Raw genomic sequence first — 26,325 nt, 5'->3', positions numbered from 1 at the left:
TTGTCCCTTACTTCAAGTACAGGGGTTGGCTCAAAGCGTGGCATGCTGTGAACGAACACACATGCCCCTTGGATCCAGGGTGCGAAAACACTGCTCCAAGCCGATTTTGCCCAGCCTGTGTCAGACGTATTCCAAATGATGTCCGAGGGGGTCAAATCCAGCCAATACCTATGTAACAGGAAGAAGAAGTGCAAAATGTTAGGAATTAAACATCACACTGCTAGAAATGTTCCATCAGCGTAAGCATTTCTGGTTGTTTGCCTTCTCCCTCTTCCACCGTGCTGTTGTGGGGTTCTCCTCCCCCCACAAAAAACCCTGTGCACAAGGGCGAAGCCCCATTGTGCTAGCTGAAATCATTATGTGGGCTTCCACTAGTGGGATCAGTTAGTTGACCCCAGCAAAGGAGGTGGATTGCTGTCATACCTACGCAGCCTGTAACTGCAAGCCACAGCATTGTGAAGATCTGTTCTTGAACTATCTTAAGACAACTTGCTCATTTGGCATTCATCCTGCTTTACTTTCACAAAGTCGTTAGACTAGATGTGGTCTTCATGGAGCATTTGTTCTGATTTGATTACGGGGTGGTTACATGACCGTAAGCATTCATGCTGATTTGCTTGTGGGGTGTTTCTGTATCTTCCCATTAATCATTCATTTATGCCACACTTTCAGTGTGTTTCCTGTCACTTACCAAAGTCCAGGTTTAAAGTGGTTTTGTTGTGGTAGGCCATCAGAACCCTCAAGTCCATTTTGAAGGCACAAACCTGAAGGCCAGTATGTATGTATGTATGTATGTCATAACACAGGCATAGGCAAACTTGGCCCTCCAGATGTTTCGGGACTACAACTCCCATCATTCCTAGCTAACAGGACCAGTGGTCAGTGATGATGGGAACTGTAGTCCCAAAATATCTGGAGAGCCGAGTTTGCCTATGCCTATCATAACATATACATACTCCTTTATATTATTTTTTACAAACACCTCAAAGTGGTTTACAAAAGGTATGTGCTTGTATCCTCCTGCAAAAATGACCAGAATAATTCCTTATCTGGGTGCTCTCATGAAACCGAGTGTGGATCAGTTGGCAAGAAACTGCAGAAAGTTTTGTTGTTGTTTAGTCGTTTAGTCATGTCCAACTCTTTGTGACCCCCTGGACCAGAGCACGCCAGACACTCCTGTCTTCCACTGCCTCCCGCAGTTTGGTCAAACTCATGCTGGTAACTTCGAGAACACTGTCCAACCATCTCGTCCTCTGTCGTCCCCTTCTCCTTGTGCCCTCCATCTTTCCCAACATCAGGGTCTTTTCCAGGGAGTCTTCTCTTCTCATGAGGTGGCCAAAGTATTGGAGCCTCAGCTTCTAGATCTGTCCTTCCAATGAGCACTCAGGGCTGATTTCCTTAAGAATGGATAGGTTTGATCTTCTTGTAGTCCATGGGACTCTCAAGAGTCTCCAGCACCATAATTCAAAAGCATCAATTCTTCGGCGATCAGCAAATGACCAGAATAATTCCTTATCTGGGTGCTCTCATGAAACCAAGTGTGGATCAGTTGGCAAGAAACTGCAAAAAGTACGCACACACAAACCCTTTCATACCTTCCATTTATACCAAGGCCAATGCCATGACTTGCGTGAGAATGTTCAGTCATTTTGGGAGTCCCTGTTGTCCCGCTGGTGAAATAGATAGCCATTGGGTCACAGCTCTTTGTGACTGCACAGTCATGTTCGGCAGCTGCAAGTCTAAGACATAGAATAAAATGAAGTCCATGTGATCAAAAGAACTACAGCCTTCAAGCACACGACGCTTGCCAAATTTGTCCTGCAGAGAGATTATGTATAGAGACAAGTCTGTATACTTACTTCAATAAGTCGCTGAAGTTTAGCCAGTCCTCCCTGTGGTTCCTTGACACAATGAGCTTGAATTCTAGAGATGGGCATTTGGAAGCTATGGTATCTACTGCTGGGGCCAGAACCTCGTCAGTAATGATACATCTGGCCTTTGAAGTCTGGACTCGGTGGAGAATGTCTTTTGCCGTCAGCTGTGTTGTCCCAGGAATAAGAACGGTTCCTAATGAGGGACCAAATGATGAAGATTAAAAATGATGTCACATGTTTCCAGCTTAAGACTGGCATGTTCTCTCCCTCCTGGTCAATCGTTCGGAAGCTTCAAAAGCTTTCTTCAGCCTGAACATCACAGCAACCAATGTTAACAGACATCGGCACACTTAGGGATCCGCAGAGTTTGCGCATCTTGCGTGACAGACCTCAGCAACTCAGCATTTTGGCTAATCTACTTTATTTACATATAAACACACACAGAGCACTGCAACATGGCTCCCCCTCTCTCTAGCATCAGACAGCAAAGAGAATGAACAAAGCACAATGGTCCCAGTTCACGGAACACAGTAACACAAACATCCTGTCTCCTGTGGAGTCAAAACATACCACGTCATGTGATAGACAAAAATCCCATGACTACGATCATGGAGCAGGAATTCTAACAGTAGGGGCCTGCTAACAATTCTCAGCACCCTTGACAAATGACAGTTCCCAGTATTCTTTGGGGGGAAGCCATGACCGATTAAAGTGGTCTGATACTGCTTTAAATGTATAGTGCAGGTGGGGGCTAGAAGAGAAGCAGAGGGTGGGGAAAACATCTGTATAAATCAAGAACATTATCCATGAAAGGATGGCTCAAGTGTTTAGGCAGAGGTCAGCCCCTGAACCAGAAAAATGGGAAGGGACTGAGCCTGATCCCACATGGAGAGGGCGCATCCTGCTTCCTCCACCAACCAGCACTTCTCCGCATGCTGCTAACCTGTTCGCATGCAAGCCACATTCAAGAGCCACCATTCAGGAATCCGTGGCAAGATCACAATGACTCTGTCTCCCCTCTGCAGGCCACACTGCTCTGAGAGCACTCTAGCCGCTTTTTTGGAAACGTGGGACAGCTCCACAAAGCTCCACTTCTCTTGGTCTCCTTGGTCATTGACCCACCAGAGAGCTGGGCTTGTCGGTCGATTTCCTTCCTGTTGGAATGACAGAGTCAGCTTGGCTGTAAGCAACCACACTCAGTTGGCAGAACGCTTCTTATGGCCAAGTATGAAGTACTGGTTATAGCTAGAGGCCTGTCAATTTTGGTTTCTCATGTTTCAGTTTTAGATTTAGTTATCTAACATCAGTTTGCAATTTAGTTTTTACTTTAAAAAAAAATCAGTTATCGTGAAAATTCCTCAGCAAAATTTCTCTCACTATCCACATTTTGGATGGATTTTTGCCCAATACGCACAATTTTATAAAGCAATCTTCCCTTATACAATACATTTTTGTTTGTTGTGCCCACTAATATAAGCATTCATATTCACACTTTACCCTAGTATTTCAATTTTTCTAAACATTACTTGGGATAGAGAATGGCACTGAAAAACTCACAAAAGTTTGAATTTCAAAGTGTTTCGTCCCATATGTTGTTTTGAAAAGTTTAGGATGTATTTGAATGTGAATTGAGCTGAATTTCTGCCCTGTCCCTAGTTAAAGTCATTAATTGGTTAATTTGACATTTCCTGCTTTGCTTTCTCTTTGTTGATGTCTCTACTAGTGGGACCAGCACCAGAATATTGTAATGCTCCTGTTAACAGGTGCCAGCCAGCTATACCCTTTTCCAGTATACTCCATTCCATTGCCCTCCCCACTAGTTTTCTAGGTTCGCTCAACCTGCATTCTGAACCCACAGAGCATACTCAGTCCTTATTGGTCTGTTATGTCCCCCCCCTTAGGAGTCCCCCCCCAAAATATTTTGTACTTCTACAAACTTTGTATCCCTCAGGCCTGCTGATACCTCTTTGAGGGCGTATGGTGCAGTTTTGGGTACTAAAATGTAAGCGGCTAGCTTGTGGCCCTCCAGATGATGTTGGACTAAAATTCCCATCATCCCTGAACATTGGGCATGCTGGCAGTTGAAGTCAAACAACACTGGAGCAAAGGATCTATTGAAATACAGTGGTACCTCGGGTTAAGTACTTAATTCATTCCGGAGGTCTGTTCTTAACCTGAAACTGTTCTTAACCTGAAGCACCACTTTAGCTAATGGTGCCTCCTGCTGCCGCAGCGCCGCCAGAGCCCGATTTCTGTTCTTATTCTGAAGCAAAGTTCTTAACCTGAAGCACTATTTCTGGGTTAGCGGAGTCTGTAACCTGAAGCGTATGTAACCTGAAGTACCACTGTATAGGATCATAGCTGTCAACGTTTCCCTTTTTTAAAGGGAAATTCCCTTATTCTGAATAGGATTCCTCGCAAGAAAAGGGAAAAGTTGACAGCTATGTATAGGATGGAATTTAAAACACCCACCACACACTGGCTAGGTTTCTGTGTAACACCAAGCCACAGTAAACAAGGTTTATGAACCAACAACAAACCATGGCTAACAAGGAATGGTTAATTTGTGTTTAACAAACCATGGCCAAACTGCTAAGGTATGTAAACCATGGCTTAGAGTTATGTGCGAACCAGACTGCTGTGTTGATGTGCCACATTTGAAAGACTTGACATGAAAAGTGACAGAAAATGTTACCTTTTCCGCCTCAGCCCAGCTATCCACCACATCTTTTGCAAAATTGAAGTATTCTGGCACCTCTGGCTTATATTGTGCTTGTATGGATTCGTAGCCTGAAAAGTTCTGAGCAGCCAGGGCCAGCTGCCATTTGCTGAAACTTCTGGAAGAAGACAGGCGAAGAGGCCAGAGAGCTCGAAAGGCCGAGGCCTTCAATAATATCATTGAGGAGACACAAGCCATAGTGAGGTCTTCCACAGTGTATTACATTCAGTGCATTTTTCATGAGCTGCCTACCTGAAATACATAGGGAAACCATTGTACAACAGAGAAGATTTCTTCAGCTTGCTGAGAATTTCAACGTTCTTTTTCTTTATTATTTTATGCAAAATCATTTCTAAACCGCCTATCTCTAAGTATATACAAATAAATGAAACCTAAACACAATAAAACCGTATAATAAAAACAGGAATTAGGTAATAACAGGGTGCAGTATTATAGGCCAAGAAAATTCTGGAGAGAAAGCATGTCTTTATGAGATGTCAGAAGCAATCAATGGATGATATTTCACATTTTGTTTGCTTGTTTGTTTGTATGTATACTGCTCTTTATTTGGGGCAGGGGAATCTCTTAAAACATGACAAGATTATCAAAACAGAACATTACAAATGGAAATCAGATACGAAAATATGATAAAAGATCTGCATTTGAAGCCACACAATTAGCAAAAAAATAAATAAAATCATCCCCTAAGAACATCAACAACAAAAAACCCGGTTAGAAAGCAAATCTGGAAAACGCAATAAACATTCCACGTGTTAAAACATCCGTGGCATGTAAACAAAATCACTGAGGTAGAATCTGCACCTCTTCACCTGACTATTGACTATGCTGACTGAGGCTGATGGGAGCTGAAGTCCAAAACATCTCGCAAAGAGTGATTGATAGTTAAACTACTTTAAACAGTCACTTATAAATAACCCACTCAAAGTTCTTCTTCTCCTTGCCTTGTCCTCACATGGCCAGGGTTAATCCAGGTCAAATGCAACTGTGCTTGCAGAAGGAACACAACAGTTAGCAGGCTGCTCAAAAACTTTTAAAATTAGCTACACTTTTCCACAAGGGTAAAAACTGAACAGGGTACTGGATTTTCTCCACTATCTCTCTCATGTCGAGCAGCAGGCCCAAACACCCCCAGCCAGCTGGTCTACTCATGAGTAAAACCCTCCAGAAACAGCTACTTTATCTAGAGATCTCCCTCCTTGAACTTTCATCTATAGCAGCTATTTCATCAGGCTGAGAGGGAGAGGGATGAAATGGCAAGGTCTCTCCATGACATCTGCTGAAAAACTAGCAACTTTTCGGCTTCTCTCTATTCCTGCTGTTACCTGCAAGAGTTTGTTACTAAGAATTCGTGCCTGAGCTTGTTCTTTCTCCCTTCTCCCTCCCAGTCCCTTTTTCCTTTTGTGTTGTGAGCCTGAGGGAAGGGACTGTCTTTTTTCACTGATCTTTTAAGCCGCTGTGGGAGCCTTGGTTTGGCAGAAGAGTGGGACAACCACAACCACAACCACCACCGCAACAACAACAACATAGCTGGGCCAGACCCCAATGTTCCTTAGGATGTCTTCTCTCAGAACTATGCTTTTTAAAGATTACAAAATCTAGAAGTGGGCTTTAAGCAGGGAGGATGCCAACTGCAAAGAAATGAATATTGTTCCAGGTTAATGCTAGGATTAATTCTGGGGAAACCAGTTTGTCCAGCCTTAAGGGACTTTACAAAAGAAATTAGGTTCAAACAAAATGCCATTCTGTCCCATTTAGAAACACCTGTATAACTGCAATGGTTTTATTTGGGTTTGTTTTAACATGGAATATTCACAGAATCACAGAATTGTAGAGTTGGAAGGGACTACGAGGATCACATAGCCCAATTACTAATTAATTATTATTTAATTAATAATAATTAATAAACTAATTATTAATTATTATTTAATTACTACTAATAATGGTTGTTGTTGTGACCTGCCCTGGGACCTCATAGTGAAGGTCGGTTAAGAAACGCCTTAAAAAGAATCTATTCTACATCAACTGTGTTTGCCTTTCTTTCAACGAGCAATCTGCCCGAAGTGTGGCAGCAGCGAGCAAGCGAAAGGCTGCGCGCTCTGGGGCCGCCGCCGAAGCGCTTGGACGAGAGAAAGTTGGGACAAAGAAAGCGAAAGCGAGCAAGCAGCCCCGCCACGTCGGAAGCTGTTCGATTACCCCGATCTCGGCCTCCGCGAAGTTCAGCGAGCAGCAGCAGCAGCACCGCCCAGGGCGAGAGGAGGAGGAGCAGGGAGGGGAGACACTTACGCCGTTGCCTACAGTTTGTTGGACGGACTTGGCGGAGGCAACTTGGCTGAGCTCGATCCCTCGACGGCGCCACTCGCCCCGCGCCAAGAGGAAGGGGCCGTCCCTGCCTGCCTTGGGGGAAGAGGCTGGCCCGCCCAGGCACTTGTTGCAGGGGAGGACGGACTAGTTCGGTGGAGTTTCTTTGGCCGCCTCCCTGGCTCTACGCGGAGTCCCCCGAGGAAAAAGCCAAGGTCAGTGAACTCTGGACTGCTTCGCGGTGGGATTCAGTCGCATGCCTGCCAATACAGCTTGCGCAATCATAGGGCATAAGAAGATGCAGGATCAGGCCAGTGGCCCATCCAGCATCCTGTTCTCGCAGACGTCTGTGCCAAATCTTCCAAAATTCAGCAACCTTGGATGTTCACGGGGGTCTAGGTAAAGGTAAAGGGACCCCTGACCATTAGGTCCAGTCGTGGCCGACTCTGGGGTTGCGGTGCTCATCTTGCTTTACTGGCCGAGGGAGCCTGCGTACAACTTCTGGGTCATGTGGCCAGCATGACTAAGCCGCTTCTGGCGAACCAGAGCAGTGCACGGAAACGCCGTTTACGGTACCTTCCCACTGGAGCGGTACCTATTTATCTACTTGCACTTTGATGTGCTTTCGAATTGTTAGGTTGACAGGAGCTGGGACCGAGCAACGGGAGCTCACCCTGTTGCAGGGATTCGAACCGCCGACCTTCTGATCGGCAAGTCCTAGGCTCTGTGGTTTAACCCACAGTGCCACCCGCGTCCATGGGGGTCTAGTGGGATGGGAAAAGGAGGAAAGCTTGTCTGTGTCCACACAGAGCACGCAGATCCACAGAGGACTGTAGAACATCAAAGCTGTTTTATTGCAAAGCAGACCAATGGTCCATCTAGCCCAGTGTTGTCTACACCGACTGGCAGCAGCTCTCCAGGGTTTCTGTCAGGCAGGAGCAGGCACAGGAAAACTGGGCCCTCCAGATGTTTTGGGACTACAACTCCCATCATCCCTGACCACTGGTCCTGTTAGCTAGGGATGATGGGAGTTGTAGTCCCAAAACATCTGAAGGGCTGAGTTTGCCTATGCCTGGGCAGAAGGCTCTTCCAAATTTTTGCAGGAAGGGAAGTGATGGGGAAGTGCTCTTGGAAAGTGCAAGAGAATCCTTACAATCATGGAACTGTAGAGTTGGAAGGGACCCTGAGGGCCATCTAGTCCAACCCCCTGCAATGCACTCGTTTTGACACAGTGTCCCCTAGGTGCAATGAACCGGTTGCCTGGAAATCCCTGCTCTGTGTCATGATGGAAGCTGAGCTGCAAAGGGTTGCTTCCAGCTAAGTTTTATCGAAAGCGGTCCCATTGAACTAGCCATGCCTATTGATTTCAATGGGTCTACTCGGATTAGGATGACCAGTGGACACCATTGCAAGCATCTTTAAAAGGTGAACTCTCGATCATTGGAGGTATTAGATGGGATGACCATCTGTCGGGGATTTGTTAGCTGGGCTTTCTTCATTGCAGGGGACTGAACAAGATGACCATTGGCATTCCCTTCCATTTCTACAATTCTGTGATTCTTTGGGCAGGGGGGTCTTGCTGGAGAGGGTGGGGTCTGCTTTGCTCCAATGTGATTGCACCACGATTGTTCGAGAGATTTCAGTCAGGTAATTTGGACGGCTTGGCTTTGCTCCATCCCCTGCCCCTGCTCAATATCGTGTACCTTACTTTGCTTACATAAAAGCGTTTCCCACGTGATGCAGGGCGATATTGTGAAACTCTCTTTGACTCTCTCATTTCCTTCTGTTTATTTAGCCATTTATTTAGCTGTCTATTTAGCCTTGTATACTTTGTTAGCCATGGGACGCGGGTGGTGCTGTGGGTTAAACCGCAGAGCCTAGGACTTGCTGATCAGAAGGTTGGCTCTGTGACGGGGTGAGCTCCCGTTGCTCGGTCCCTGCTCCTGCCAACCTAGCAGTTTGAAAGCACATCAAAGTGCAAGTAGATAAATAGGTGCCGCTCCAGCAAGAAGGTAAACGGCGTTTCCGTGTGCTGCTCTGATTCGTCAGAAGTGGCTTAGTCATGCTGGCCACATGGCCCGGAAGCTGTCTGCGGACAAACGCCAGCTCCCTCGGCCTATAGAGCGAGATGAGCACGCAACCCCAGAGTCGGTCACGACTGGATCTAATGGTCAGGGGTCCCTTTACCTTTACTTTGTTAGCCAAGGACCCTCAGAAAATCGGGAGTCAGCCCCTCCTCTCTTCTTTGTACATATATGAGACATCTACAGCATGTGAAAACAGGGCGTCCTGCACAAACATCACTCATCCATTTTGCAGGGTGGAGTTTGGGAGATGAGCTAATCGATTTGGGAAGGACGGCAGCTCAGGAGTAGAGCATCTGCTTTTCGTGCTGAACGCCCCTCGTTCAATCCTTGACATCTCCACATAGGGCTGAGAACATCCCTTGAGAGCTGCTGGCAGTCTGTGTAGACAACACTGAGCTAGATGGACTCAATATAGGTCGGTTTCCTGTGTTTGGGATCCATAAAGTTGTGGCTCTGCTGCTATATTGACTGCATTGAGGCTTCCAGAGTCTTCAGGGTTTTTATGCTTTCAAAACATGTCACTGCAGAGAGATCAAGCTGGTTGATGCCCTCAAGCTGCCATGAAGAGCTTGCTTCGATGCTTCTGGAGCCTGCGGCCGCCTCCTTGCACTCTCTTTCGCCAAGCCAAGAGACACCTGGCCTCTCCGATCATCTCCCATTACGAAGCTATAAACCATGGTGAAGTGGATGTGCCTGAGTACTTTAATTTTGCCAGGGATGTTCTGGACAGGTGGACCCAAGAGGAAAAGGTAGGGGGTTGGTTGTTTGGGGGAACAGGTAGGAAAACCGGATGTTAATAGTACTGTGGTGCTGCACTTGGTCTCCCTGGAGCACAGAGGAACCTGAGACTTTATTTTTTTAAATAAAAATTAAAATTAAACAATAGTAACTTTTATATACTTCACAAAGTTTATACACCTCTTGATTGTAACAACTACCACCACCAGCACCACAACAACCCCCAAAGAGGTGTATAAAACAGATAAAACAAATTATCAATAAGAATGAACAACAATAACTTGGGTTTTTTGAAATTTTAAAATAGCAATAGACTACTAAAAACCGATTAAGACTTGCATCAAGAACAAATGCTTCAATAATGCACAAGAATAAAGAAAAACAATGCAACTGAATGATTTTTTTAAAAAGAATATATATATATATATGGGTTGTTTCATTTACATTCCCTGGAGGGAAATATTTTGATTAGCATTGCTGGTGTTTGAGGGTAGTAATATTTTTTTAAAGCGTTTCTTTTATTCATAAATATCAGGATGCCTTCAAAGTCTTACCATATTCTCATTTAAAGAGGAAAAGTTACTAAGTATTCCACATAGCAACATATTTCACAGGAGGCATTTGAAACATCAATAATATACAAAATAATTTTTTGCAACATGGTTGAAAGCAAAGCATGGAGGCCGGTGGCTTCGTTCAGCGATGTGTTCCCCAAACTGAAAGATGCAGGGTAGTCTTGGATTCAACCCTCCCAGACCGCCTGATTCTTGTGTCAGGAGCATCCTCCTCCAAAATGCCTGCTTCTTCTTCTTCTTCTTTGGCGATCACTCGTAGCCGAGTAAGATTGTCTTCCATAAACACTGTTTTAACAATGACTCCATAAGTGACTGTGGAGGACAATTCTGGATCCACACATCCTTCCACAGTGGGGACATTGGTTTCCGGGCAGGAGTTGATCAAGGTGTGGATTTGCCAAATGTGCCTTCCTCCTAGCACATTTCTCCCTTGTGTCCTAAGTTTGAGTGTCTTCAAAGCCCATGACACCTTTGGTAAAGGCTGTTCTCCAACTGGAGCGCTTGTAGGCCAGTGTTTCCCAGTTGTCAGTGTTTATACTACATTTTTTTTAGATTTGCCTTGAGAGAGTCTTTAAACCTATTTCGTTGACCACCAGCATTACGCTTTCCATTTTTAAGTTCGGAATAGAGTAGTTGCTTTGGAAGACGATCATCAAGCATCCGCGCAACATGACCAGTCCAACAAAGCTGATGTTGAAGAATCATGGCTTCAACACTGGTTGAAGCCCCTTGCCTTAATCGCCGTTTGTTCCCTCTGCTGACTTCAGCTGTAGCTCAGTGATTAAGCGTTATATGCAGAAGGCCTCAGGTTCAGAGAGACCTCCATCTGAATCCCTGGAGAGCTTCTGACAGTCGCTGCGGCACAGTATTGAGACAGATGGACCAGTGGTCTGACTCTGCCTGAGGCGGCTTCCTGTGTTCCTTCTCTCACACATAGGAGGGGGAAGGCCACTTAAGGGAAGGGCTCTAGCTCAGCGATAGTACCTCTGCACACAGAAAGTCCTGCGTCCGATTCCCGGCATCTCCAGTTAGGGCTAGGAGGGTCCCCTGCCTGAAAACCCGGACAGCTCCTGCTGATCAGTGTAGAGAAAACCAGAATAGATGTACCAATGGACTGGCTCTTTCTAAGGCATCTTGCATTCCTATGATGTAGGCCTGCGACATAAAAATATATGGAGGTAGGCTGCAGCTGAGGAAATAACCCGCAAAGTAATAGCGCTGACAGGAATAGAGAACAATGGTTGTGTTTTTTAGCTACCTGACATGAAGTTCTTTTAAATGTTGCTTTTAATGTTATAACCCATCCTAGGACCTTACGGCCAAGGGAGAGTAATAAATGATTTACTGTAATAATGATGATGATAATAATAATGATGATGATGATGATGATGATAATAATAATAATAATAATAATAATAATAATAATAATAATAATAATAATAATAATTAATACTTACCTGACTGCTGGTGTGATTGCCAGGGGTGTTGATGCCTGCTGATGTTCATTGCTTGTCTTTAGCTGTCTACTGTAGTTATATTTTGTTGTACATCCTTGAAAATTAGTAAAAAATACTTTGGAAACAGCAGCACAGAAGCAAGATCCTGGCACTAGGTATCACATGCATACAGATACCCCCCACTGCTTTCCTTTTTCTTTGCCTATTTAAAAAAAATATTTTAAATGAAGAATTCCCCATAATACAGTAAGATTACAACTACAGAAAATACAAATCAAATAAGTAAAATATGGAGCCCTCTCTTAAAAGTAATTATCGACCCTTACCACTCACAGAGAACAGTAGCTCCTGCTCCTCCCAGCTCTGACCTGGGATATTTCCTTTCTCCTCCAAGTCCTAGAGACCCGATATTTCCCTATCTCTCACCCAAGGTCCTCCATCGGCCACAACTGACCACACACTGCTATATGATTCATACATATAAAATGGCTCTGTGGATTAGGTTGTTAATAATGTCTTCTCTGCTAGGATGGAAAGAGGCCTCCGAACCCAGCCTTCTGGTGGGTGGACGACCAGAGCAAAGAGGTGAAGTGGAGCTTTGAGGAGCTGGGAGTCTTATCCCGGAAAGCTGCCAACATGCTGGCCGATCCCTGCGGCTTGCAGATGGGCGACAGGGTCATGGTGGTTCTTCCAAAGCTTCCCGAATGGTGGCTGATGAATGTGGCTTGTATCCGGACAGGTCAGTCAAGATTCAGGGAAAGAAAAGAGAGGGCCCCCCTCCCCAGAAAAAGTGCTGTCTTCCCCAGTGAGAAGATTTAGCAGTAGACAAATATTCTCCACTAACAGCTTGACAAAAAAACAGCAACACAATTTGCGGAAAAATTGGGAGGAAAGGGCATGCGTTGCAGGGATCTCAGCTAAAGAATCCATGACATTAATGAGTACTCTTTGGGTTTGGTCAGACAACAAGCTACAGATCCACCTAACAATTTACATTCGTTCAATCCCACATTTTACCAGCTTCCTTGAAAAAATACCATGGGGAACATTGTCAAAAGCAGGCATCCCCAAACTCAGCCCTCTAGCTGTTTTGGAACTACAACTCCCATCATCCCTAGCTAATAGGACCAGTGGACAGGGATGATGGGAATTGTAGTCCCAAAACAGCTGGAGGGCCGAGTTTGGGGATGCCTGGTGAAAAGCATTACCGAAATCAAGATTTCAGTTTTAAAATAAATTACTGTGTGGGAGGGAGAAGGAGCTGCAGAAGTGATGAAACCCATGTCCTCACTTCTTTCATATCCAGGCTAGCTTCAGATGTCTGCATTTTTTAGAACGGATAAGTATTTTATTTATTTATTCACTGCAGGGGTGAGGAACCTCAGGCTTGGGAGGCAAACATGGCCCTCTAAGCCTCTCTATCTGGCCCTAGGAATTCTCCCTAGCCACACCCCCGGATGTGTCCTTGAACTCCCATGATGCCTCTTGCTTGTCTGGAAAGAGGATCTAGAAGGGTGTGAGAAGGTGTGGAGTTTGCAGGTTTTGCTCTTCCCACTTAAGCCCTTGGCCACACCCACCAATGTCAGGTGTCCCTCAGAAAGCTGTCCAGACAGGAATGTGACTCTTTGGCTGAAAATGGTCCCCTATACCTGCTTTGCAGGGTCTAAGTTGCCCCTCTTCCTCCTAGGAATGCTGGGACTCAAAAAAATTGTTCCCCCGCCATTTTCTTCACACATGAGGAAGGTTAGGCTCAGAGATAGTGACTGGCCCAATGAGTTTGACAGCTTACTGGGAATTTTTACCTCAGTCTCCCCAGAGGTAGTCCAACAGTCTAGCCCAGGAATGGGGAACCTTTGGGCCCTCAGGCATTGCTGAACTACAACTCCCATCAGCCCCTAACAGCTAAAATAAGAGAACCCAATGATGATTGATTTGTGGAAGAGTGGAAGCCTCTTTTGGATTATTGAAATAAATATTATAGTATGATAAATTCATGATCAGGATTTGAACTATGTGGAACAGAAGGAATTAAAGATTATTGTATTGTTGTTATGATATAAGAGAGAGGAGATAAGGTGCAGCATAGGGGAGAAATAATAATAAAAAAAACACCATGGAAAACAGGGTGGGAAGCCAATAAAACAAAAGAAAAATTCATTATGTATTGGAGTGTATATTGAATTTTTGAAATTTAATAAAATATAAATGAATAAAACAACAACTCCCACCAGTCCTGGACATTGACCATATTACTTGGGGCTGACAGAACATCTGAAGGACCCAAAGTTCTCCATAGCTGCTCTAACCACTACACCACCTTAGAATGAGACACCACTGTGTGTGCAGCCTTCCCAAGCATGGAGACTTTGTGGGTTTCCTGCTCACGACATTCTCTGCTTCTTTTCTAGGCATTGTTTTCATCCCAGGGACGCCCCAGTTAACTGCCAAAGACATCTCCTACAGGCTCCAGGCTTCCAAAGCCAAATGCATCGTGGTCAGCGACACGTTGGCCCCTGCAGTGGACTCAGTCCTGTCTGAATGCAAGTCTCTGAAAACCAAGCTTCTTGTGTCCAACAGCAGCAGAGATGGCTGGCTGAACTTCAGGGATCTCGTCCAGTAAGCATTGCAACAGACATGAATCGATAGCAGTAGAGATATTATTTAGATCAGTGGTCTTCAGCTGGTCCAGATTAATACCCAGGTCTGACTTCCCAAGCTGCAACATGGGATCCGTTTTCACTTTTAATTTATACTTAATAGCAGAGCTGGACCGCCCATCAGACTGGGTGAGGCAGCTGCATCAGGCAGCATCCCCCAAGGGGCGGCGTGCCTTTTCTGCCACCAGTCTCCCTGGGCTCTAGAGGCAGAGAGGAGCTGGCAGCAGAGCTCTCCTCCTGCCGAGTTGGTGAGAGGGGAGGCATTCAGCCACTGGGAGAGCAGGGTTCGAATCCCCATTCAGCCATGAAGCTCAGAGGGTGACCTTGAGCTAGCTACCTGTTATGTACTGAAGTTCTCACCCTGGGCCAGCAGGGGGATACTGTAGATAGTTATGCAAATAAGGGATCGAAAGTGACGTTCAGTGATTGGATAGTTTTAGAAAATTGTTACAGTTACGTTGTACTGGAGCTCTATATAAGCAGGCTGACTGAACCCTTCAGTTCAGTTCTGTCCTGGCCTGTGAATAAACAAGAGCTGTTTGAAGAATCGCTGTGTCGTCTGATATGTTCACCCACAACTTAACACTACCGTCTCTTAGCATAACCTACCTCACAGGTTGTTGTGAGGATGAAATGGAGAGGAGGAGAACCATGTACACCACCTTGAGACCCTTGGAAGATAAAGGTGGTACATAAATTTTATAATAATAATAATAATAATAATAATAATAATAATAATAATAATAATAATAATTTAAAGTAGTACAGTGGTGCCTCGCAAGACGAAAAGAATCCGTTCTGTGATTCTCTTCATCTAGCAGTTTTTTCGTCTTGCGAAGCAAGCCCATTGACGGATTAGCACTATTAGCGGCTTTTAGCAGCTTATCTGCTGATCGGATCAGCTGATAAGCGGCTTAGCGGCTTAGAAAAGGGGGGGAGGGGGAAAACCCAGCAGGAACTCGCAAGACATTGTCGTCTTGCGAAGCAAGCCCATAGGAAATTCGTTTTGTGAAGCACCTCCAAAACGGAAAACTCTATCGTCTAGCGAGTTTTCCGTCTTGCGAGGCATTCGTCTTGCGGGGCACCACTGTACCATAGTGTTTTCAGCCTATGGTGTGGATGTGGCCAATGACCCACTGGATTTCTGCCATGGGTTACCAAATGTGTGCAGGATTCCAGCTGCTAGGTTCTGCTCCTGATGTGTGTGTGTGGCTGCCGCGGAAGGGGAAAGTGTTGCCTGTCAATGCCATGCGATGTGATTGCTTTTTAAGAGCAGCGCCTGCCGACCACGACTGCACAAAGACCAAGAGCGAGGACACAATGGCCATTTACTTTACAAGCGGAACCACGGGAGCTCCCAAAATGGTGGAACATTCCTACTGCTTCCACGGCATTGGATTGATATCTGCCGCCAGGTAAAGCTTCAAAGTGCTATGGTAGCAAAAGCAGGGAATGGATGAGTCATAATAATAATAATAATTTATTATTTATACCCCGCCCATCTGGCTGAGTTTCCCCAGCCACTCTGGGCAGCTCCCAATCAAATGTTAAAAACAGTACAGCATTAAATATTAAAAACGTCCCTAAACAGGGCTGCCTTCAGATGTCTTTTAAAGATAGGATAGCTGCTTATTTTCTTCACATCTGAAGGGAGGGTGTTGCACAGGGTGGGCGCCACTACCGAGAAGGCCCTCTGCCTGGTTTCCTGTAGGGAGGGAACCGCTAGAAGGCCCTCGGAGCTGGACCTCAGTGTCCGGGCTGAACGATGGGGGTGGAGACGCTCCTTCAGGTATACATGGCATTCTGGATTGGGTCTTTCTTTGGGGATCCTCTAATGACAGGGGGGTGGGAATAGGATGTGGCTGCTGAGCTATATTCTGAGCCCTTCTCCTGGTCAGTAGGGATGGAGGAAGAATACAGTTTGGCTTACTTTTAAAGGATCTACATTGGTATCTTCTCAACATTATTAAATAGAGTATTTTGTAATGCTTAATGGCAGTTTTCCATTATCAGCGGCTCGCTGCTCTACGGTTTGCCACCTGTATGGACTTTGCACTCTTTAGCCAACTCACCTTCTGCCTCCTTCAGCCTGATTTGCAGCACTTTTGCTGAGTCATCCTGTAACCTGCTTCCCAGAATCCTGACGCCCCGAGTCAGCAACCAGTTCCCCATCTTCTGCTCCTTTCCCACATACATAGGCGCTGCATGGGTTTGTCTCCTTCGGCTATATTCTGGAATACATCGGACCCAGGATGGGTTAAGACGACCTGGAGTGGTGTTTTTGGTCCATGGATCAATGGGTCGTGTGTCTTTGTACATCACCTGCCGCAATTCGAACCCGCCATCGTACTGAACGTAAGCGTGCAGGGCATTGCAGTGCCCTTGACGATGATTCAGAAACTTCAGTTGACCCTAAATGCAGCAACCAGGTTAATGATTGTCGTTCTACTTGGAGCTTGTACAGTGGTACCTTGACTAAATTCCAGTCTATTATAAGTCCGTTTTGGACTAAGTCCAATTGCAACCCAGAAATGAGTGCTCCGGGTTGAGTCATTTTTTATATATAAGTCGGGCCCTGCTGCTGTTTTAGGGGTCGCTTTCCATCGTCTGGTTCCCATTGAGTGTGTTTCGTTTGTTAATTGAGTCCCTTGCTGCTAATCAGAGGCTTCCTGTTGAGTCTGCCAGCTGTTGAGTCCTGAGCACCCACGGAACACAGTGATATTTGGAGGTTTTGTTTTTGCTATTTTTTTGCGTTTTGGTTTGTGTGGCTTTTTCGGTTTTTTGACTGTGACTTCGTTTTATGTGACTGACCTGTGACTGTGGCTTGTGACTTCGTTTTTGTGACTTGTCTTTGTTACTGTGCGGAACCCAGTTCAGCTACTGGTTGGTTGTTGATTGTGTGACTGCAGAAATGGATAAAAGCCCCCATCCAAACAATGACTATCATCATGTTATTCCCCCCCCCCATCATATTTATTTTATAGTACAGTACATTGATTATTGCCTTCATTTTATGGATCAATGGTCTCATTAGACAGTAAAATTCCTGTTAAATTGCTGTTTTTCATTGTCTAGAACGGATCAATCCATTTTCAATTACTTTCAATTACGCCTTGTTTTAAGTCTGCTTTGTTTTAAGACCGGACTTCCGAAACGGGTTATGGTCTTAAATCAAGGTACCACTGTATATAAATCCTGTTTTAAAACAGCTGCACTGGTTGCACATTTGTCTTTGGGGCCCAATTCAAAGTTCACATATTGGTGATTGAAGCTAATGGCAAATGTCCTATGATTCCCATTTAACCCAGTAGACATAGTCATGCCTCCTGGGGCAACAGAGAATAACTCTTTGCCTATTTCTGTGTGGCAGGGCCATAAGCAGTGATATCACCTTCCCTAGTCAATCTTCTCTTCAGGTCTTCACATACCCCAAAACAAAAAAGGCGCTGTGCTCTGTGCACCCTCCAACTTTCCCTGTTTGTTAGCGGAAGCCCCTGTTGCCTGTTAAATCATCCTTGGGAAAGCATGTACGCAAATTCATGGAGTACAAGGCTATCCAAAATTACTGGTGGCACCTGGCTGGCCACTGGGAGAGCAGAATATTGGACTAAAGGACCATTGGACTTGATCTAGCAGGCTCTTCCCAGGTTCTGATTGTCCCCGTTTTGACTCGGTAACATGTTTTCTCTGCTGCTGCTGTTAGTTCCTGGCATTCAATGTCCCACAACCTAGTTTTTATTATAGCCTTGGTAGATGGTAGGGACATTGATTGCAAAAATTCTACTGACAGCCCAAGTTGCTGTACCTTGTCTATGCAGGCCCCTCTTTCAACTTTCTTGGGCACATGAAATTAACCACAATTATCTTGAATTTTTGCTTAATCCTCAAGAAAGAAGGGCATTTTCGCTGGCCAGGTTTTAATTCAAATCCTTCAAACCTCCTATGGGGAAGGTTCTTGGGAATGGCGGAAGGAGAAAGAATTTGCCCATGTGAAGACCATCAGGTGGAAACTCTTACACATATGGTTCTTAAATGTAAACTATATGTTGATCTCCGCCAGCAGTTCCTAGAATAGATCAACTCTGCATCCCCAAATGGAAACCAGAGTTAGAGGTCCTACATTTTCTATTACTGGGGAATAATCAGGAGCTCACCAAGTTAGCAGCTAAATATCTTTATCTGGTTTTTTGTCATCGAAACACATTGCAGATGTCTGATCTCCCTGGAGACCTAGAGATGTAATGTTAGACTGCTTTGCCTCTTTCATTTGACAAATGTTTTGTGTCACTGGGAAGGCGGTAATTCCATATTGATTTGCTATGGGTGTTTGTACGTGATGCCAATAAAAGGTTTGATGATCTTGATTGTCTCTATCTAGACTCTTGCCCAATACCCAATCACCACTTTCTGCACAGCTCCTACAGGATTCCGTATGTTGGTGCAGCAGGATCTTGCCAGGTACTTTTCACTGGACTAACTGGAAAAGCAAATGCAAGAGGAAATGCCCTGTGTGAGCTGATGGGTGCCCTCCAGATTGTTGCCCTCAGGAGGGTTTGTGGCCCTCGGACTGATGGGATTCCCCGTCCCCGATCTAGGAAATGCGTGTGAAAATGCATGTGTGTCTAAGAGAGCAGCATCCGTCCAGTATAGGGAGAAGGGTCAGAGCTCAGAAGTGGAGCATCTGCTTTGCGTGCAGGAGGCCCCAATCCCCAGCATCTCCAAGTAGGGCTGGGAGACACCCCTGTCTGAAACCCTGGAGAACTGCTGCCAGTCAGTGAAAACAATACTGAGTGAGATGGACCAGTGGGGCAGCTCTGTATAAGGCAGCTCTCTATGTTCATTAACTTCCTGTAGGATAAATAGTGTTTTTTTTCAGATAGTGCTGTGTTTCCATTTTCAGTCATGGAGGTTTTGGGGAGAGTATGGCTGAGTGAGCAGGAACACTTCCCGCTACAACATTTTGTTGCAGTCATGGGTGTGCATGGGTGGGGTGGGCAGTTGCTGCCCCTGCCTGGATGAATCATAACCCCTAGGTTCCTACCTTTCATTTTTTTAAAAAAGAGTAAATGCATAGAACCTGAGACAAAACATACAGGCAACATTCTCTCTCTCTCTCTCTTTAAAATTAGCCTGGTCCTCGCTTTCAGTTTCACTTTGTCTGCCCGCTACCCCTGACCTGAAAAATTATTGTAGGCACCCATGGGTGCAAGCCTCACTTGTGGGTTTACTAATTGTCACCATTTTTTATCTAGCTACAAATTCCCAAACCTGGAGCATTGTATAACAGGAGGGGAACCGCTCAATGCAGAGGTGTTGCAGCGATGGAAAACCCACACAGGGGTGGATATCTATGAAGGCTATGGACAAACAGAAACAGTATGTTTATCTTCATTCTGGCATGGCTGTGCATCTGGCAAACTCACCACAATGCAGTTGATAGAACTTTTAAATCAAGGGTGGTGTGGGGAAGGCCTTTTCAGCCCAGCCTTTTCTGAGAAAACTTCCAGGGGCCGCATGCCAGTGGGCTGAATATGAAACACAAAAATTGCCTCTGTATAGGAGGCTGGTTTCCACATACACTTCTGTAGCCCTTTTGCTCCTCGACAAAAAACTCTGTCTATCTATATTTCCTATCTGTCTTTGTTTTGAAGCAGCTGGGGGAGTAAAGGCTTGCATTTGGGAATTCAGGACTCTGCCTGACAAAGTGAAAAGCCGTGATGGCTTAAGGGTTTTCATGACGGTCCTGACATTTTGGGGGCGATTGGAGACTAGGCAATATTTTCTGCTCAAGCAGCAATGGAGAGGGCTTATTACCCTCCCAAACTAGTGGAAACTCCCAAATGTTATTTGGCTTTGTTTTCTCTCTCTCTGCTCTTATAGGTAGCCATCTGTACGAATGTTAAAGGGATGAAAATCAAACCGGGCTCCATGGGAGTGCCGTCTCCACCGTATGATGTCCAGGTACAAGGACGAATATAAACTTACCAGACTGGTGTCTGTCTGAAGACTGGGTAACCTGTTTATTGAGCACTCCCCTTGATTTCATAGAATCATAGAGTTGGAAGAGACCACAAGGGCCATCGGGTCCAACCCCCTGCCAAGCAGGAAACACCATCAGAGCACTCCTGACATATGGTTGTCAAGCTTCTGCTTAAAGACCTCCAAAGTAGGAGACTCCACCACACTCCTTGGCAGCAAATTCCACTGTCGAACAGCTCTTACTGTCAGGAAGTTCTTCCTAATGTTTAGGTGGAATCTTCTTTCTTGTAGTTTGGATCCATTGCTCCGTGTCCGCTTCTCTGGAGCAGCAGAAAGCAACCTTTCTCCCTCCTCTATATGACATCCTTTTATATATTTGAACATGGCTATCATATCACCCCTTAACCTCCTCTTCTCCAGGCTAAACATGCCCAGCTCCCTTAGCCGTTCCTCATAAGGCATCATTTCCAGGCCTTTGACCATTTTGGTTGCCCTCCTCTGGACACATTCCAGTTTGTCAGTGTCCTTCTTGAACTGTGGTGCCCAGAACTGGACACAGTACTCCAGGTGAGGTCTGACGAGAGCAGAATACAGTGGCACTATTACTTCCCTTGATCTAGATGCTATACTCCTATTGATGCAGCCCAGAATTGCATTGGCTTTTTTTAGCTGCCGCGTCACACTGTTGGCTCATGTCAAGTTTGTGGTCAACCAAGACTCCTAGATCCTTTTCACATGTACTGCTCTCAAGCCAGGTGTCACCCATCTTGTATTTGTGCCTCTCATTTTTTTTGCCCAAGTGCAATACTTTACATTGCTTCCTGTTAAAGTTCATCTTGTTTGTTTTGGCCCAGTTCTCTAATCTGTCAAGGTCGTTTTGAAGTGTGATCCTGTCCTCTGGGGTGTTAGCCACCCCTCCCAGTTTGGTGTCATCTGCAAATTTGATCAGGATGCCCTTGAGTCCATCATCCAAGTCGTTGATAAAGATGTTGAATAAGACCGGGCCCAAGACAGAACCCTGTGGCACCCCACTAGTCACTCTTCTCCAGGATGAAGAGGAACCATTGATGAGCACCCTTTGGGTTCGGTCAGTCAGCCAGTTACAAAGATTTGTTTGTACAGAGTTTGCAGGGAGGTTAAATGATGTTTGCTGAGTGTTCATTCTACTTTGTTGTGAGGTGGTTGGGCAACACTGCATCAAGGAAGTCCCACATTTTCCAGTGTATCTTCCAGTCACTTTCCTTACTTCCAAAACTCTGATTTTGGGGGGTGGGAATGGGTTTTAAAATTGTATTCCATAGAACTTAATGGAAATCACTGGGAACGTATTCCCACCATCACTAACCTAAATATTCTAATTCATTTCCCATTTCTTGATATACTGGCCTATAATGGAACCCTGGGAGCAAGCAGAGATCTCTGTCTTAACGGGAGCCATTGAGAACCGAGCCAAACCATAAAGTGTACCATTGTTCGTGGAGATACGTGTGTGACTTTTAAATCAACACTGGTTGGCTGAAACAATATAAGCGTTTTTTTATCTTTTGCTTCTACAGATTGTGGATGATCAAGGCAAAATTCAGCCTCCGGGGGTAGAAGGGGACATTGCTATCAGAATCAAACCAAAACGACCATTTTGCCTTTTCTCACGGTACTTAGTAAGTATTATTTTTAGCATGTCAACAACGTGGTGATAGATAGAACAGCTTCACTTTGCAAACAAGCTGAGGACATCAGTTGGATTTAGCTCCGGGTCTAGATTTTTGCTATGTTCCAGGGTCCAGTGGTAGTACAACATGCAGTGTATTAAGGCTGGATATGGATCTAATTGCATGCTAATCTAAGGTTCAATCCCCAGTGTCTCTAGATAAGGCTGGAAGAGATCTCTGTCTGAAACCTTGGAGAGCATCTGCCAATCAGTGGAGACAATACTAGGCTAGGTGGATCGATAACCTGATCCCATTGTAAGGGAGTTTCCTTTGTTCCTGATGCTCACAGACATGTAGTTCCGCAAACTTGGCTGTTGTCAGGGGTGGGTGTTATCAGGCAGCTGGCAAGGCCCACATCCCAGCATGGGACCCACTGCCAACTCTTTTTGTCCTCCTGGCTCTGCTCCTCCTCTGCCTTGCTGTTGCTGCTTCTTCACCTGCCTTCTCCTGTAATGACAAGAATAAGGAATTAGAGCAGCATCCTCTGCTCATCTTGCCCTCTTCCCTTTGGGTGGTGGTTTGGTTTAGGGTCTGGTGGACAGTACAGTACAAGAGATAGCAAAGAGAAGGAAGAGGGAAGACCCGCACAGGTAGGGCCGAGGAAGGAAGAGCCTCTCGTTCAAGGGCCCACTGAGATCTGGAGTCAGCATTTTTTGTGGCAGTAATCAAACCAAAAGCAAATCACCTTGCTATTTTGTCTTGGGACACCAATGCCAAAAGGGACAGACCAACAGGCATCGGTGAAAACGTATTGAACGATGTTTGGTTGTTGTCAGGATAACCCTGAGAAAACCGCAGCCACCGAGCGTGGTGATTTTTATGTCACTGGAGACAGAGGGATTAAAGATGAAGAAGGCTATTTCTGGTTTGTCGGAAGATCAGACGATCTGATTAATTCTGCCGGGTAGGTTCAGTTCGGTTGGCTTTCCCCCTTTGACCTGTGCTATTAAGCGACAAAAGGCGCAGGAGTGACCTCCCCTTCCTTCTGTCTCTTAGGTATCGTATCGGCCCATTTGAAGTGGAGAGCGCCTTGATAGAGCACCCAGCTGTGGTGGAATCGGCTGTGGTCAGCAGCCCAGATCCCGTGAGAGGAGAGGTAACAGAGATTCAGGCAGCCAACACATTCTGCAACACACGATACTCAGCAGCAGAAAGCCACATGCAGTGCGCTTGCTTGGGGAACATGTCATAAATCTTGACACATCGCAGCGGTACAGATGGTGCTGTATTTCAGACACATGCCTGAGCAGGGGAGGTATAAAAATGTTCTTGGTGGGCAAACTCACCTCGGTTCATTTGGCTGCAAAAAGAAAAGTGAAAAAAAAAACAGTTGCATCCCCAAAGCCCAGTTTTTGACATTACCAGGATCACAGTGGGATCTAAATATCCCCTGGAGATCCTGCCAATTTCCATGAGTTCCTAAATCCTCTTCTCTCTCTGCTCACTCATCCCTATGGTTAACTCAACATTTAAGGATTAATCTATGTGTGCTTCTAGTTCTTTAAGTGAGGCTCTGACTGCTGCTAAAATAGCAACATTCATACTCAAGGGGCTCAGAGAAACCCCCAAGGTTTGCAGGCATACAAAACATTTAGGGGTGAATCCAAAGTGGGGGGAAACCTTTTGAGGACTGAGCATGCTGAGTGGGAAGTAGAATGGAATTCAGTACCTTGAAAATGGCATGGTCAGCTGGATCTCTGAACAGGAGCACAGAGCGCTCCACACAGCAGTATTTTATTTTGGCTAATGAGCAATATCCTATCCCAATCGCCCAGTCACACTGGTGCCTATTTTTTCTTCTGAGTCGTTAATGCATATATGATTGGCATCCCATAGGTGGTGAAAGCCTTTGTCATCCTGTCTTCTGCCTTTTTATCGCATGATCCAGAAAAATTAAAAAAGGAGCTCCAGGATCACGTGAAAAAGGTGACTGCTCCTTACAAGTATCCTAGAAAGGCAAGTATCTTCCCAGGTCCTAACAGGTAAATTAAAATGGGTTGTAGATTCATTGAAATTGGAGAACATGACTAATTTAGACTCATTAATTTCAGTGTGTCTATTGTGAAGAGGAATTGACTGTTTTTTAAATTGTTTTGCAAACTCTGAGCTGCTGTGGTAATGAATTAGTCCAAGGCTGCAAAAAAACTGAGATGCACTCTCATTTTTTGCCTATCCAGGTTGAGTTTGTCCGGGAGTTGCCCAAGACGGCAGCAGGGAAAATCCGAAGGAACGTATTAAGGAACCAAGAATGGGGAAGAGTGTAGCTTGGGCTGAACATCTGGAAACAAAGAACCTTCCTGCAGTACTGCTGTTTGTCGGCAAAGAGGTTCACTCAAAAAATGTACTCTCCCTTAAGGTTACTTCTAAAAGTCTTATCTGATTCTCCCCTCACCTGAAATGTTGGACTTGCAGTTTCCCTTCTTTCCAAAGCGGAACCATGATGCGTCAGGAACCCTCAACCATTCTGTCTCCTTTTTTTTTTAATGAGATTGGGGAAGCTGTAGCTCTTCAGGTGATGATCAACTTCCATTGGTTCCAGCAAACAACAACAATTTTATTATTTGTACTCCACCCATCTGATTGGGTTGCCCCAGCCACTCAGGGCAGCTTCAACATCTGTAGAAACATAGTAAGACATCACACATTAAAAGGCTTCCCAATACAGGGCTACCTTCAGCGGTCTTCTGAAGGTTATATCTCCTCATCTCCTTGACATCTGATGGGAGGACATTCCACAGGGTGGGTGCCACTACTGAGAAGGGCATCTGCCTGGTTCCCTGTAGCTTCACTTCTTGCAGTGAGGGAACCACCAGAAGGCCCTTGGAGCTGGATCTCAGTTTCTGGGCCAAACGATGGGAGTGGAGACGCTCTTTCAGGTCAGGGGTGATGGGAGTTGGAGTCCAGCAACATCTGTGGGCCATGATCCCCAAGCCTTGTTGTAGTAGAGACAAACATCCAGTTTTCATTTGATTTCCTTTCTCTACATAACTGATTTGCACAGTTGCATTGATGAAACATTGCCAAAAACACTGTTGATGTTACCTTGTGTACAATTACATCAAGAGTTTTGATAGGGAGGGCCATAGTTCTGTGGTAGGGGATATGCTTTGCATGCAGGTCACATCCTGTTCCCTTTCTCTCCACTGATGGGTTAGGAACAGGCCCATGTCTAAAACCCCGGGATTGCTGCCAGCCAGTCTAGACCAGTGATAGAGAACCTGTGGTCTTCCAGATGGAGTTTTAGGGCTGATGGGAGCTACCGTCCACACTGGCATGGCCCTGTGGTTAGGGGATGACAGGAGTTGGAGTCCAAAAAATATCTTAGAGGACTGCAGATTCTCCTTCCCTGATATGGACTTTAAGGCAGAAAGTGGGTGAGTTGAGGCCAGACTCCTATTTTGTGCCAAGTTCCTTATCTACACCAAAGGCCTGACAGATGTTATGGTTTTTATTTGTTGTTGTTACTATACAATATTAGCTAATATAAAATATTTTTTGTTGTCAATATAAAATATGCTACAAATGTTGATCACCTCAAGGATCAAACTCAAATAGGAGTTTGAGGGTGCTAGTAGATGGAATTAATCCCTAAGAAATGTTGTGTGAAGACACCCATGTTTTAGGACACAAACCCTGCAGTGTTGACCATCTGTACTAAGCCCCTGTTTTAGGTTGGACTGAAGCTGAGAGAGAACAACCCTGAAATGTTGTTCACTGCTTTTCTCCCCACATTGCATGTTTGGCAGAAAAAGTATTCTGCAATAACCCTGTTGTGTAGCTCACCCTTACACACCTTATGCAGGTTGGATTTCTGTGCTGCAAGAGAACAAGTTACAGCGGGCTTGCAACATAGTCCAAAGTTAATGTTTCAGAAGGAAAGGAGAGGCTGAGGCTGGTATGGATTCCCAGTTTTTTTTTTAAAAGCAAACCCTCATACATCTCATGTTGCAGGCAGGCAGATCTATTTTAAGTTGGCATCTCAGAAACTCTTCCCAGGTTAATGTAAGCACTCAGTTGCATGTCAGCCTCCTTTGGATTGGTTGCAAATATTAATGTTCCAAAAATAAAATAATGCTGAAGATGCAAGGCCCAAGTTAGGGCTACTATGAATGACCATTTTTGCAGCCACCAACAAGTAAATATTTTCAGGTGAAACAGGAGATTGTATTACCAAAAACAATGTCACTAAACTTTTATTTTTGTGCTATCAA

At 45.1% G+C, this 26,325-nt stretch overlaps 2 protein-coding genes across 4 annotated transcripts in view; one reads left to right on the top strand and one right to left on the bottom strand.

Moving 5' to 3' along the window:
- LOC308572955 (acyl-coenzyme A synthetase ACSM3, mitochondrial-like) overlaps nt 1–7,007 on the bottom strand; it is a 16,384-nt gene extending 9,377 nt beyond the window's left edge. Inside the window, exons 1-6 of one of the 3 annotated variants that reach the window (XM_081169544.1) lie at nt 6,898–7,007; nt 4,570–4,841; nt 2,818–3,028; nt 1,860–2,067; nt 1,596–1,739; nt 12–168 (exon numbers count right to left, since the gene is read on the bottom strand). In XM_081169544.1, the coding sequence (XP_081025670.1) occupies nt 12–168; nt 1,596–1,739; nt 1,860–2,067; nt 2,818–3,028; nt 4,570–4,791 (942 nt within the window). In that variant the 5' untranslated portion in view covers nt 4,792–4,841; nt 6,898–7,007. Of the gene's footprint in view, nt 1–11; nt 169–1,595; nt 1,740–1,859; nt 2,068–2,817; nt 3,029–4,569; nt 4,846–6,807 lie in introns of all 3 variants that reach the window. The other 2 variants (XM_081169542.1, XM_081169543.1) reach the window with 2 other exon arrangements.
- On the top strand, nt 6,990–26,325 carry LOC308572960 (acyl-coenzyme A synthetase ACSM5, mitochondrial-like). Its single transcript, XM_081169550.1, has 14 exons — nt 6,990–7,127; nt 9,527–9,748; nt 12,298–12,508; nt 14,178–14,385; nt 15,698–15,841; nt 16,625–16,781; nt 18,805–18,884; nt 19,679–19,802; nt 20,307–20,387; nt 21,962–22,063; nt 22,891–23,018; nt 23,111–23,210; nt 23,951–24,070; nt 24,292–26,325. The coding sequence occupies exons 2-14, from the start codon at nt 9,560–9,562 to the stop codon at nt 24,376–24,378; spliced, it is 1,731 nt and encodes a 576-aa protein (XP_081025676.1). The 5' UTR covers nt 6,990–7,127; nt 9,527–9,559; the 3' UTR covers nt 24,379–26,325.

The sequence above is a fragment of the Podarcis bocagei genome (assembly GCF_964188305.1).
Source record: "Podarcis bocagei genome assembly, chromosome: 14".
Taxonomy (NCBI): domain Eukaryota; kingdom Metazoa; phylum Chordata; class Lepidosauria; order Squamata; family Lacertidae; genus Podarcis; species Podarcis bocagei.
The sequence above is the reverse complement of the archived record's forward strand: the minus strand, read 5'-3'. Positions and strand labels throughout refer to the sequence as shown.